The sequence below is a fragment of the Alligator sinensis genome, unplaced genomic scaffold, assembly GCF_000455745.1.
Source record: "Alligator sinensis unplaced genomic scaffold, ASM45574v1 scaffold273_1, whole genome shotgun sequence".
Lineage (NCBI taxonomy): Eukaryota > Metazoa > Chordata > Crocodylia > Alligatoridae > Alligator > Alligator sinensis.
The window spans coordinates 1,627,328-1,640,039 of record NW_005841943.1 but is presented as its reverse complement, the minus strand read 5'-3'; the positions used below and the strand labels follow the sequence as shown (position 1 = coordinate 1,640,039).

The 12,712-nt window shown below is 42.1% G+C and overlaps 1 protein-coding gene across 1 annotated transcript in view; it reads left to right on the top strand.

Moving 5' to 3' along the window:
- Nucleotides 1–12,712, top strand: part of FAM92A (family with sequence similarity 92 member A) — a 45,811-nt gene that overhangs the window by 9,415 nt on the left and 23,684 nt on the right. Inside the window, exons 3-4 of the mRNA XM_014518222.1 lie at nt 1,522–1,756; nt 7,294–7,362. Of these exons, the coding sequence (XP_014373708.1) occupies nt 1,522–1,756; nt 7,294–7,362 (304 nt within the window). The remainder of the gene's footprint in view (nt 1–1,521; nt 1,757–7,293; nt 7,363–12,712) is intronic.

The window sequence follows — 12,712 nt, the reverse complement described above, 5'->3', positions numbered from 1 at the left end:
CCCCCGGACCTGCACAGAATGCCATCTGCCTGCTGCCACTGAGTGGGCAGAGGCACTCAGCCAGCGCACAACAGACAGATGTTGCGCCGTGCATGTCCGGACACAGCGACGGCAGCAGCACAGTGCAGAGCCCAGCATCCAGCACGCATCCTGCCTCCATCTGGATCTGGGGGGCATGTTCTCCACATGCCTGCCCTAGAATGGGCGCAGCCCCTTTGCCCCTCCCCCCCACTGCTGCTGATGCCTCTGGACCTGTGCAGGATGCCATCTGCCTGCTGCACACTGGCCAAGTGCCCCTGCCTACCTGGCGGCAGCAGGCAGATGGTGTTCTGTGCAGGTCCAGAGGCAGTGCCATGTGGTGCAGACCCAGTGCTCACCCCCCGCCCCCCATGCACTGGACCAGGAGGCATGTGCCCCCCATACCTGCCCTGAGGTGCACCCAGTGGGGGGAGCCCCCCATGTCCCTGGAAAGGCCCAGGCCACCTTTGTGCCAGCCCTGCCATGGGGACAGGGCCAGCCAGACCGCGGGGAGAAAACCCTTGGGGAGCAGTGGGCTGCCGCTGTGGTCTGCACTGTTACCACTGCCTCCGGAGCCGCATAGGACACCATATGCCTGCCACCCTGGGTGGCCTGGGATGCAGTGCAGCCAGTGCGCAGAAGACACATGGCATCATGCGAGGCTCCCGAGGCAACGGCAGCATGGTGCAAAGCCCAGTGCGCAGCGACAGCCCACCTCTGCCTCACGCACAGATCTGGTGGACATGCCTGCCCTGGGGTTCGTGCAATGATGGGGAACCCCCCTCCCCACATACCCCTGGATGAGCCGCTCAGGCTCCTACCATCACACCACCCACCCCAGGCGCCCAGTCACCCCAGCCCCTGCCCCTCTACCTCCCTCACTGTGGGGGCCTTGATCTGTCCCCCCGCCCATCCCCCAACACTCTTACCTACTGGGTGCTGCTCGACATGCAGTGCTGTTTTCCTGGCCGTGTGCAGCAAGCTGTGTGGAGCAGGCTGCTGCTGGGCTCTGGGTGTGTGCAGCCCCTTTTCCTGGCCTTCTGAGTACCACTTCCAGGTCGTCTGCATACCATTGGTGCTACATGTACCACAGTTTGGGAACCACTGTATTACTGCAATACTAATGATAATTATTGCCAATAATAATATATCTTATAACTAGAGGAAGAATGGTTTTTGTGAGAACGTTCTCAAGTATGTAAAAGAATCTGCTTTGGGTCTTCATTTACTGCATTTTTACTTAAAAACTTGGTTTTACGATCTTGGGCATAAATGTCTGATAATTTTATTATTTCATTCATAGTTTTTAGGCAAGCAGACATTACATCAGAATGTTAAATTTAAATGTGAAAGACAAAGTGCACTATAGTAGTACAGCATTTTAAAACTAGAATTATTCATTTATAATAGTAGTACTATTTAACTTTCTCATTTACATTAGTTATAGCTTTTGTTTTATTTACTTTTTGCTTCTCATCACTTGTGTTTTTCTTTATTCTCTAGAGACAATCAGACGAGACAAATACGAGATGCTGTTTCAAATGTGGAAAAACATTTTGGTGAATTGTGCCAAATATTTGCTGCATATGTACGTAAAACTGCCAGACTACGAGACAAAGCAGACCTGCTGGTAAACGAAATATATGCATATGCAGCTACAGAGACACCAAATTTAAGAGTTGGGTTGAAAAATTTTGCAGATGAATTTGCCAAACTTCAAGATTATCGACAGGCAGAGGTATAAAATTTAAGTTCTATGTTGTGCTTGCAAATTTTCTGTTGCTTTTGTTATGACTAGGGGTCTACTCAACTCAAGATGACAGCCAGCTGATTTTTGTGGGCAAATTGTGAGACTGGCCCCCATTTTCAAGGGCTTATTATGGCAGGGCCTCTTCCTCCCCCCTCCCACACCTCTGACCAAGGGAACCCACCACCTGCTGTTGATTTGATTCAGAGGGCTGTCCATCATGAGGCCCCATCCCTTACCACTGATTGGTGGAAAAGGGTAGGGCTGTATAATAGGTAGCCCTCAGCCAATCTGTGGTGAGGGGCAGGGGTAACAGCCATTTTATCTGTGCTGGCAGCCCCTTTTGTGCCAGGCTGTATGGCCAGGAGGACTACTGGTTCACACTGGGGAATCAGCTTCTTATTTTTAGTAAGTTTTTATTTTCCCCCAGCGGATTTCTCAGAGATCACCTGATTTTGTAATTTCTGTGAAATCTGTACAATCGTGATTTGAGTAGGTCCCTAGTTATGGCATGTACCTTTTTTGGTTGTCCAAGCTAAAACATTAAGCCTATTAATAATATAGCCAAATAAGCCCCAAACTTTTCACAGTTTGTCCTGCAAATTACCTCACTAGAGGCTTAAGCCCCAGTAGCATGTGTTGTGAATAGTCTCACTAAAATCAGTGAAACTACTCACATGTATGTTTACAGTATGAGAGTTGCATCTTCAGTGGAGGGGAGAGATGAAGTCACTGGATATTATTAGGTCATAGGTTACATTTAATAAAATATGCATCTTGGTTTTGTGACTTGAGCCATCTAGCAAGTATCTAAGATGACAATCAGTCATCCTTTTAAGAGAGACTGTTGATCAGGACATTTGTATTAGAAGTACACCGATACATCAGTCCATATCATATCAGCACCAATAAAAGGAAAATTGACATTATTGACAATTGGCTTTTTTTGGCTGATGTGGCCAATAATGTTCCCAATAAATGCCATGTGCATGCGCACAGTCACAGCATGCATGTAGCCACTCAGCAGCTTGCAGAGCAGAGTACTGCTGGTAAGTCTGAGGGGGAGGGGGAAGGTGTGTGGAGGAGGCAAAGCGAGGCCCCTGTGGTAGGGGAGGGAGTGGGGCTGGGGCAGGGGCAGGCACTGCACAGCTGGGGCACAGGACAGAGTTACGAGCGGCTCATCCGGGGGGCGCGGAGAGGGGGGTGGTTCCTGCCACTATGCACACCACTGGGGGAGCCATTGGGGTGTGTGGCCCCCAGATCTGTGTGTGGGGTGAAGGTGGGCTGCCGCTGCGGGCTGGAGCCGGGGATGGCACCGGGCTCTTCCTGGCAGGGGCGCTAGGCTGGGGCTGTGCTCAGGGTGGGCACCGGCAGCACGGGGAGGAGAGCTATGGCAAATTTTGGGATGACTGTAGCCTCTTTACCTGCTCCCACAGCAACACTGCCTGCTCCCCCTGCCACACTGCCATATGCCCCCAGCGCAGCCCCGGCCCAAATCCACCTCTGGGAAGAGCCCAGCACTGACACTAGCCCCAGCTTGCAGTGGGCAACCTGCCCTCACCCCATGCAGAGATCTGGTGGGCACATGCCCTACCCCCACCCCATGGCTCCCACAGGTGCCAGCCCCTGCACTCTCTGGACATGCTGCTTGTGACTCCATCCCGTCCTGCCCAGCCCCGCCCCACCCCGGCTGAACAGCACCAGCCCCACTCCCTCCCTCGCCACAGGGGCCTCTATCTGTCCCCCTCAAGCTGTCCCATCCCCACCACTCCCCTTCCCTTCCCACACCCCTTCCCCCACAGCAGACTTACCAACCGGCACTGCTTTCCAAGCTGCTGGGCTGCATGTGGGCAATGGGATCCATGTCGGCCGATATAGCTTGTTAATAATCAGCAAGGATCCTGGTTTTCTCTGATAAAACAATATCCCTAATTTTCAGATTTAAAAAAGTAACCGGCAGTCCACATTTTTGCATGATTAAAATGAAACACCACTAATAGATAGATACATAGTGGTGTTTCATCTTAATCACAGAAAAATGTGGATTTGGGGTTACTTTTTTAAATCTGAAAATTAGGGATTTTTTTTAAATCAGGAAACTCGGATCCCTGATAATCAGTATTGTCCCAAAAACTCTTTATCAGTGCATCCCTAATTCGTATTCATTAGGGGGTTTTTAAAATGCCAAATTGCTTTGTTGTTTGAAAGCAACAAAATTCCAGTGATTCGGGGCAAAGAATTAGGCAGGTTAATTGTGCACATGTGAATGGTCACATTGGTGTCAGTGGGATAACATGCGTGTATAAAGTTTAAACATCCTTATTTTTCAGGATCCAGGTCCTAGTTCAAAACTGTGCTAATCAGACTATATTTCACTAGATCATATTGTTTCATTTACATAAATTCACCCTAAACAAAACTACTGTTGTGTTAAAGGTGAACTGCAACATAAGAGTTGCTTTCTTTTGGACATACCCCTGTTCCTTATAGCACAGAGAAGGTCCAGATATGCTTTTAAGTAATTTTTCTTTTGCTATTTTTTAAATATATAGAAACCTGGAAAAGAAGTAGGTTTATAACACCAACCATATCAAGAATAAGAAACCTAACTAAGGTCTTCAGTTGTGCGTTAGCCTAGGGCTCCACTGACATCAGTGAGTCTATATCTGTTGAAAAGTCCACTTTTGCATATTGGACTGAAGAATTGAGGCCTAATTGAATGTGGAAATGATTTTTATTCAGATAGTCTTGCACGTACTGTTTTGTTTTAATGCCTATTTAATGAAAACACTTTTTTTAAGGGTATCCTTGTCCCTTCACTAGAGGGCTCAGAAACCATTCACTTCACTTACTTGAAACACCAAGAAGCACTTTAGTTAGAAAGAGGAATCTGTTAGTTGATATCGTTGATGTTTATAAAAAAACAATTAGAGGGGAAAAACCTTTTTTAAAGGAAACCTTTCAAGCTGTCTTTATACAGCACCAATTCTTTTTTTTTAAGTTTAGGTTTCAGATGTTTGGTTCTTATTATTCACTAAAAGGAACTGGTAATGCAAATGCTATATATGGTCCTTTCACAATGTATCTAGGACATATTTTTAATGATACTTAAAACCTAAAGATGTAGATGGATATCTACTGGGATTTCCATAAGTGTGTAGGTGACTTGCTTACACTGAGCCAAACATAAATGAATGCACTCAATACAGTGGTAAATGAAATACAGTGAAATATAATGGCCTGTGATAGACAGAAGGTCAGTCTTGATGATGTAATGATCTCTTCTGGCCTTAAACTCTATAAATCCATTATTTCAATGAAGACTTTATGTCTAGACATCTTTTGGGATCTTCAGAAATGCCCTTAGTAGTTAGTCCTTAGAATAATTTTTCTTCCATTCAAATAAGTTTCCATTATTCCCATAGTTAACTGAGGAGATGCAGGGCAAAACAAATATCAAATAGATAAAGGAAACCAAAGAAAAGGAATCCAAGAGTAGTTAAGTAATTTCCATCTCTGCATGAAAAAATCAGATGATAATCTCAATTTCCCTTATTTTGGTGATCAGTTTAAACAGCAGCTTTCTTATATAATAACAGTACTAGAAAGTGACATTTCCTTGTAAGGTCTACTGGTTTCTTTCTTTAACTACAGTTCCAGGTACTAAAGTTCTTTTACTTCATAAAAGCAGTAGAAAAACAAGATAAAAATAGCCCTTCAGTTTTTAAACATTTTCATAAGGGAGTATTGAAGGTCTCAAGTTTTACATCTTGTTTCTTTTGAGTGGAAAAGGGGAAGAATGAAAGGAAAATTTCAGAGACAAAGTTAGAGAAGATAGGATTCAGATCTGTAAAGATCAGGTTAAACATTTTCTGTTCTAGAAGGTCTGGTTACCAATGTATATTTAAATCATATCAGATTTTAATCTGGAACTGTTGAGATGATTGATAGTATCAAATCTGGGTCACATGGCTAGTAAGCAGTTTTTATTTCATTTTAAGCGTTGTGCACTATTAATTGCCATGGGATTTCTCAGTATATCTTGTTTCTGTGATATCTTTTTTTTAAAATTGCTGGTCATATTTTTATTTTAACTTGATCTCTGTCTGGACTGCCATGGAGTTGGAACTCGGCTGCATACAATACACTCTTTTTATTTTACTTGAAATGTTAACGTGTTCCATCAAACCAGAGATGTAATGACATGGCTGGGTGCCTAAAAAAGCTGCCACACAGAGCAGTGGTGGCTTTTTGGCGGCGGCCCACCGCGCAGTGGGGGCTTCGGGCGGCTCCCGCCACAATTGCATGGGTGCTGGGGTGGCCGGTTTTTTTTCCACTGCCCCCTGCAACCTCTCCAGGGCAGCTGCCATCATCATCCCACCTTAGTTATGCGACTGCGTCAAAGTTAAGGATATGTTAGAAGCAAATATGGTCTGACGAAAAATGTCACTGTAAATGAGGGAATAAATACGACGGCCCAGGAATTTGCTGCTAGCAGATATATTTTATTATAATGGGTACCACTTAGTAGATATGTCTACACAAGCGGCTGGCTGCACAGTTGTTACTGTGCAGTCATTTAGTACTTGCCAGTGTTACTGCCCAGTCCTGTCACCGCATGGTTATTTTTAGCTGCTACCTCACAGTAGCATCATTGTCATGGTTTGTGCCTGGCAATGCTGTATCGCCACAGCACGAGCTACAACGATGTAGCGTCTCATGTAGACGTGCCCAGTGACCAGGTTCTAGTATGCTTTGTTACAGACATTTGGATAAGACAGGTCTTATCCTGAAGAGCTCATGGGGAAATCAAATAAACAGATGGAGAAATAAGAGGAAAAGTTAATAAATCAGACAAAATTACTGTTTGACAAGCAGAAGTCTTAATCCATTACATACCTACCCATTTTCAGCTGTTTTCCTCTGTAGACAGGTTTAAAACATCACAAATATAAGTATCTGTTAATTCATTAAATAGTATTAGCACAATAGTTTTGGTATATTCATTACATAGTTTGCTGTTTCCATGCCTTTCAATAAATCTCTTAAATTGCTCAGGGGAAAGCATAGTTGAATAATCTACCAAATACATTTAAAAGAAATAGATTTCCTTTTTCAGTTCTTAAAAAAAGAGTTGTAGAATTTGAGATTTAACATTGCACGTATATCCAGTAACAATTCCCAGGCCTGATTCATCCCGATTTAGTGCCACTGAAGTGAAAGAATTTACACCAGGAATAAGTTAAACCCATCTCTTCAGGTACAAATCACTTTTTGTTCAGCGTTTCTGGTTTTGATTTTGCAAAAGGCTTAAAACCTCTGCCTTCAGTGATTATGGATTAAACTTCTTGTAAAATAGAATCAACATTTTGCATAATCTTTCTTTCTGTTTATACGTAAGTGGATTGTTTATTGTAAGCTGCTCTGAGCCTTTTAGAAAGAACAGGATATAAACCTAATAAGTAAATAAATAGGTCTGTGCATTTAATGTATGAAGGACTTAAATGATTCTTTGACTTTTTTTATAGGTTGAAAGGCTTGAAGCCAAAGTTGTTGAACCTCTGAAAAGTTATGGGACCATAGTAAAACTTAAAAGGGTAGGTAAATTTAGGTGTACAGTATTTAGTCTCAAAATTCAGTATATTCTTATGTCTTTATGAATATCATTAACCTAAACTAATTTGATGTGTTCTTCTTATTAAAATGGTTAGTGTAAAAAAAATACAAATAAGTGACTCAAGAATACTTTTGAATTTTGGCTGGGTATATGTGAAGCAGATAAGTTTGAAGAGAGAAATTGAGGAAAGGGAGTCCAGTTCCCCAAAGGATTAACAACTGATGCATAGCTTTGTATACATTCAGGCAGACTGTATTTTCTAAATTAAGTGTCCTGTGTTTTATCTGATACTTTTAGGAGTTTGACTAAAAAGAGAATGTAAAAGTTATGAGTGAAACAAATGGGGAAATATAAGAACATCCCAAACCCTTTAGAATTACAAGCAGGCTTCATATTTGTTAGTAATTACTAGTGAAGAAGCTCCTGGCTGAAACACATAGATCTGTAATATCCAGTATCCTCTCCTTTCTGGAATGACTATCAGCATGAAAAGGGGAAGTACAAATGATTTGGAGTCTATGATTTTCTTTAAAATGTCTGAGGTTAGAATGCAGCAAAATTGGGGTTTTGAGGTACATTCATAAGAAGTACACTAATGTCTTTTTTTTTTTTTGGTGCACTGACACAAACAAGAATAAATTTCTTTTTTTTTTCATAGTAAAGTGGTGTTTGTTTTTCATGAGAGTGTACTACATAGGATGCCATGTCGCATGTATACAGAACAATCCATATTTGGTATACTCTATAGTGTTGTACGCAGTTTCTTATACAAGGATCACCACTCAGGTATCTGAGCTCTTTCCAGTATCAAGTTGATTATCATCTGTCACATGTTTTTTCTTGCATCCTTTCCTCAAGGGAGAATCATATGCAATAGAATATTTAATTTTGTATTTTTTTATACATATGAGAGAGAGAGGGAGTTACTCTGTCAAAAAAGTGCCCTTCAATTAAACGGAAAGGTGGTAAGGTTTTTTTTTTTATAGTTTTTTGTTCCTATGAAAGTTCACTTCACTTGGAGCTCTTTCAGAAGCTTACCTGTTTCCTCCATAGAAGAGTTTTGCAGCTGTACCCTTATCTTAGAAAGTTCGAGTGTGCCCTATAAGTGAAGAATACTATATGTCTTTAGAAAATCTAATGCATGGCCTGAACACAAGCCATTGGGCATCATGAAATTAAGGGCAAAGACCTTGAATTTGATTCAAAATCTAAGGAATATATATGAAGGAACAAAGAGGATTGATTGTTTGTGAGGTTTTGTTTTATTTATACAGTGGCAAGTGTCTATAAGAAGACGTAGAGAAAGTTCCAACAGGAGTTTCTTGAGCACTGAAGGCTTCATGCTCAAGTATATTGTATTGTTATCCAACCTAAAAGTGATATTGTCGAGAATAACTTCAGCCAATCTTGGATGGTTTTAAGTCTCCTGGTATCCTAAGCAATCAGATACATTAGACAACATTACTCCCTGATATTGCTAGGTGATAATTTAGTGTGGGTGAAGAGCCCGGGAGTACACAAGCTGCAAACTTCAATAGGCAGCTTTTGGCTGGCACCTTCAGTCAATAGAGGCTTCCTCTTAGATGCAAACTCTTCAGAATGCTTTCCTCTGCCAACCTCCATAACGTTTCTCTTGGTTGGATTCAGCTTCGGCCAGCTGTTTTCCATGCCTCTGTTGTTGTAATCTGAACACTGGACTACTTAGGTGATAATAATATAATCATATATAATGTAGAGGTTGAGCTGAGAATCGTCTTCATAGAGCCAGCATTTGAGCCCATATTCAACAAGTTCTTACAATGGCTACGTATAGATGCTGAATAGGACAAGACAGAGAATTGATTTTCATGAGACTCCACAAAAGAGGCAGTATAGCAGTAAAGGCAGTTTTTCATTACTACTTAATGGTATACACATAGAAAAAGAACCCACAGCATTTTAGACCAATATTCTGGATTGCTTCTTCTGGAAGGTGAAACAGCAATATTGATCTCACCACTGCTTTTTATACAGGTAAAATTACCCCTCTTCTCTCCTGTTCATTAGTCTTCTCTATGTACCTCCAAGGATCACATTAGCTGTTGTTTGTTTGTTTATTTGCAACAGCATTTTATTGGGAACTCATGTTGTTTCTATTTCCCAGGATGAAGTCTCCATTCTCTATCAATATGGTCTGGATTCCTTGGTCCTAGATGTGTACTGTTATTTGGTAGTAATAAAATACAACTTGCTAGAATGAGCCTAGCTTACCAAATCATCTAGATACCATTGTATGATTGCCCTATCCTCATTATTATATATCATTCTATATATCTTTGTATCATTTGCATATTTTATCAGACATCATTTTTGTATTTGTTTCCATGTCATTTACAAAACTGTTGGGTGACAAAACTGTTGGGTGCTGGGTCTACCACAACCCTACTTTCAAGACCGGTGTTCAGTGATGATACACCAACAATGGCTACTTTCTGAGATCTGTTAGAAAACAAGTTCTTAATCCATTCAATGCATGCTCTATTGTTATTGTATAGTGCTATTTTTTAATCACAGTGTACCAAGGAACTAAGTCAAACTTGCCTAATCAACCCAACTTGAAATCAGGTTTATTTCTATCAGACCATGTTGGCATTAATTATCCCTTCCCTGCAGTTCTTTATTGATTGAATCTGATTTTCTATTTAATTTGTTCAGGATTGCTATCAATATAACTGGCCTCTAGAAGAAGAGGGAGAATATAAATAATTTATTAAAGATTGACACAGTGTTAATGCTCTTCCATCTTTAGAAATTTTCCTAGTAATCCAAAAATGTATTAGAATGATATTTTAAGACTTTGGTGCAAGTTATCTGGGCCTAGTTATCTGAAGTGTCTATTCCTGATAGATGTTCTTCAGTTACTTATCTATTGAAAATACTTCTTCATACTGTCATGTAGCCAAGGTGAAGCTGGACACTCACCAGGGTGCTGTATTTGTTTTTCACCAAACTGGACCCATATAGTGTTAAGATTTTCTGAGTCTCATCTGGCTAACATCTGTTACACTTTTGTATGAACTCTGTCTTCTGCTGTCATGAGGCACGTGGCCCTTAAAATTAGTGAACAGTTTTACTAGGGAGTAAATAGGGGTGGCAATTTTCTGTGCATCAGTTGCTCTGTGGTAATGGCCTGAGTACATGTTCTTACCCTATGACTAATAGAAGTTTAAACGAAAGTAGCTTAGCCCTCAGTGAAAGAGGGGAAAGTTTATGGTTTAGCTTCCATATTTCATGGGATGAAAGCATACAATTATTACAGAGCAGCTGAAGGTAAATCCATTCTCCCTTTTACTCCATAATACATTGTTCATATGGCTTTTATTTGAATAATATTCCTTACTCCCTTTTTTATGATGGCATTGTTTATTAGACAAAAAAAACCCATAGTTGACAGTCTTTTAAAGCATAAAGGTAGTATAACTGTCTTTTCTTGGGGAAAAGAGACAGTTAGTTGAGAATGGCTGGATCTGGGTGTGTAGCTGTCATTGTACAGCAATCCTGTACCTTGAGAGAAACTAAGAAAAATGCACACAAGAACAGAGGGAAAAACAGCTAAAACATGGGCAGAGCAACACTTTTATCTACTGCAAGGCCTGGTAAACTTGTACCAACTTGGCTTACATATGTATTATATCAGTGGTGCCCAACCTCCTTGCCCAGCAGGCCAGATTAGCAGTGCCAGGTCTATCCAAGGGGCCGGATCCAGCTAGTGCTCCCAGTCTGGCACCCAGGAGAGCATGGCAGGCACCATCTGCCTGCATGGGGGGAAAGAGGGGGAGGGAGCAGGCCGGCCCCAACATAGCTTGGCAGGGGAAAGGAGCTTGACCTGGCCCCACAGAGGGACAGGGGTGTGGCCAGGCCCCAACCCAGCCCTGCACAGAGGGAAGGGACATGACCAGGCCCCAGCCTGGCTCTTTGGGGAGAAGGGAGTGTGACTCAGCCCCAGCAGGAGGGAAGAAGGCACGGCCAGGCCACCAACCCAGCCCCACAGAGAGGGGAAGGGAACGTGGCCTTGCCCTGTGGAGAGATTGTGGCCAGACCCCAACCTGGCTCCATGGGGGAGAGAAGGGGATGTGGCCGGCTCTGACTGGCTGTGCAGCGAACGGAGTTTGTTTTGGCAGGGGGAAGGTGGACATATTAATGACCACCAGTCCGCTACTGCCAAATTTTTGGACCTATGGAGAGCCCTGTGGGCCAGATGCAATGGCTCCACAGGTTGCCACAATCTTCTTCCATAACTGGATATGATTTGAACCCAGTTTTTAGGTGATACTGTAGATTGTTGTCCTTTTGATTTTTTTTATTTTTTTTTAAATAAGTAGATTCATGCCACAGACTAAGAGGATTTTAGTTAGCTTAGATCAATTTAAATATTCTTTAGGCCTCTGTGTCCAGCATTCTTCTGCTTCTCATGGCTTTTCCTTTGAATATCTCTCCTTTTCATGATTAACTTTCTTTAAACTGGGCTGGTCTCATAATCTAAAACAGCCTCCAATTCATTCATTCATTCATATTCTCCCTCTCTTCCCCTCTTTCCTCCCTTCTGTGCCCCCCCAGCCCCCTCCAAAAGCTTATGGACTGTAGATGTGTCTACATGTGCAGTTAGTGCACATGAATAAACTGGAGCTCATTGCTCCAGAGATTTTTTTTGCTCCTAGGCACACTGTTTGAATGTGCTCCCAGAAGCAAGCAACTCCAGAGCAATCGGCTCCGGAGCTTATTCATGCACAGCATGTGGAGCCAGGTTGGAGCAGCCCTGGCTGGTAGAGGGTCTGACTGGGGCATGAGGGAGCCTCAGCACATGGCTAGCTGTTAGGCAGCCCCCACACTGAAGCACCCTCATGCACCAGCCAGCCCGGACGGGGTCTACACATGTGCTGCTTCAGAGTCTTTTACTCTGCAGCAGGATGGTACTTGTAAATTAGTTTACTGCAGCCTAGAGTGAGATATTCTTACCACAATTTTATGATTCTTGAAATTTATCACACAGCCTCATGATAGAAGCACATCAGCAGTTTTTCTTCCAAAAACAGATTGAAAATACTTATTGAATACCTATGGAGAGTTCTGCCTTTTTTCTATCATTATTAGCTGTGTTATTCTGTCCTAGTAATGGGCCTGCATCATTACTAGGACTTCTTTTTGTTTCTAATATACTTACTGTTACTGTCTTTAACCTTGTTCTCTATAGATTTTTCTCCCTGAATTATGAATAGTTTTACCCATTATTTTACTTTTCTCTTTTTCCAGTTGTTATCTATCACTTTTTTATTTTTAATTGTTGCCTTCAC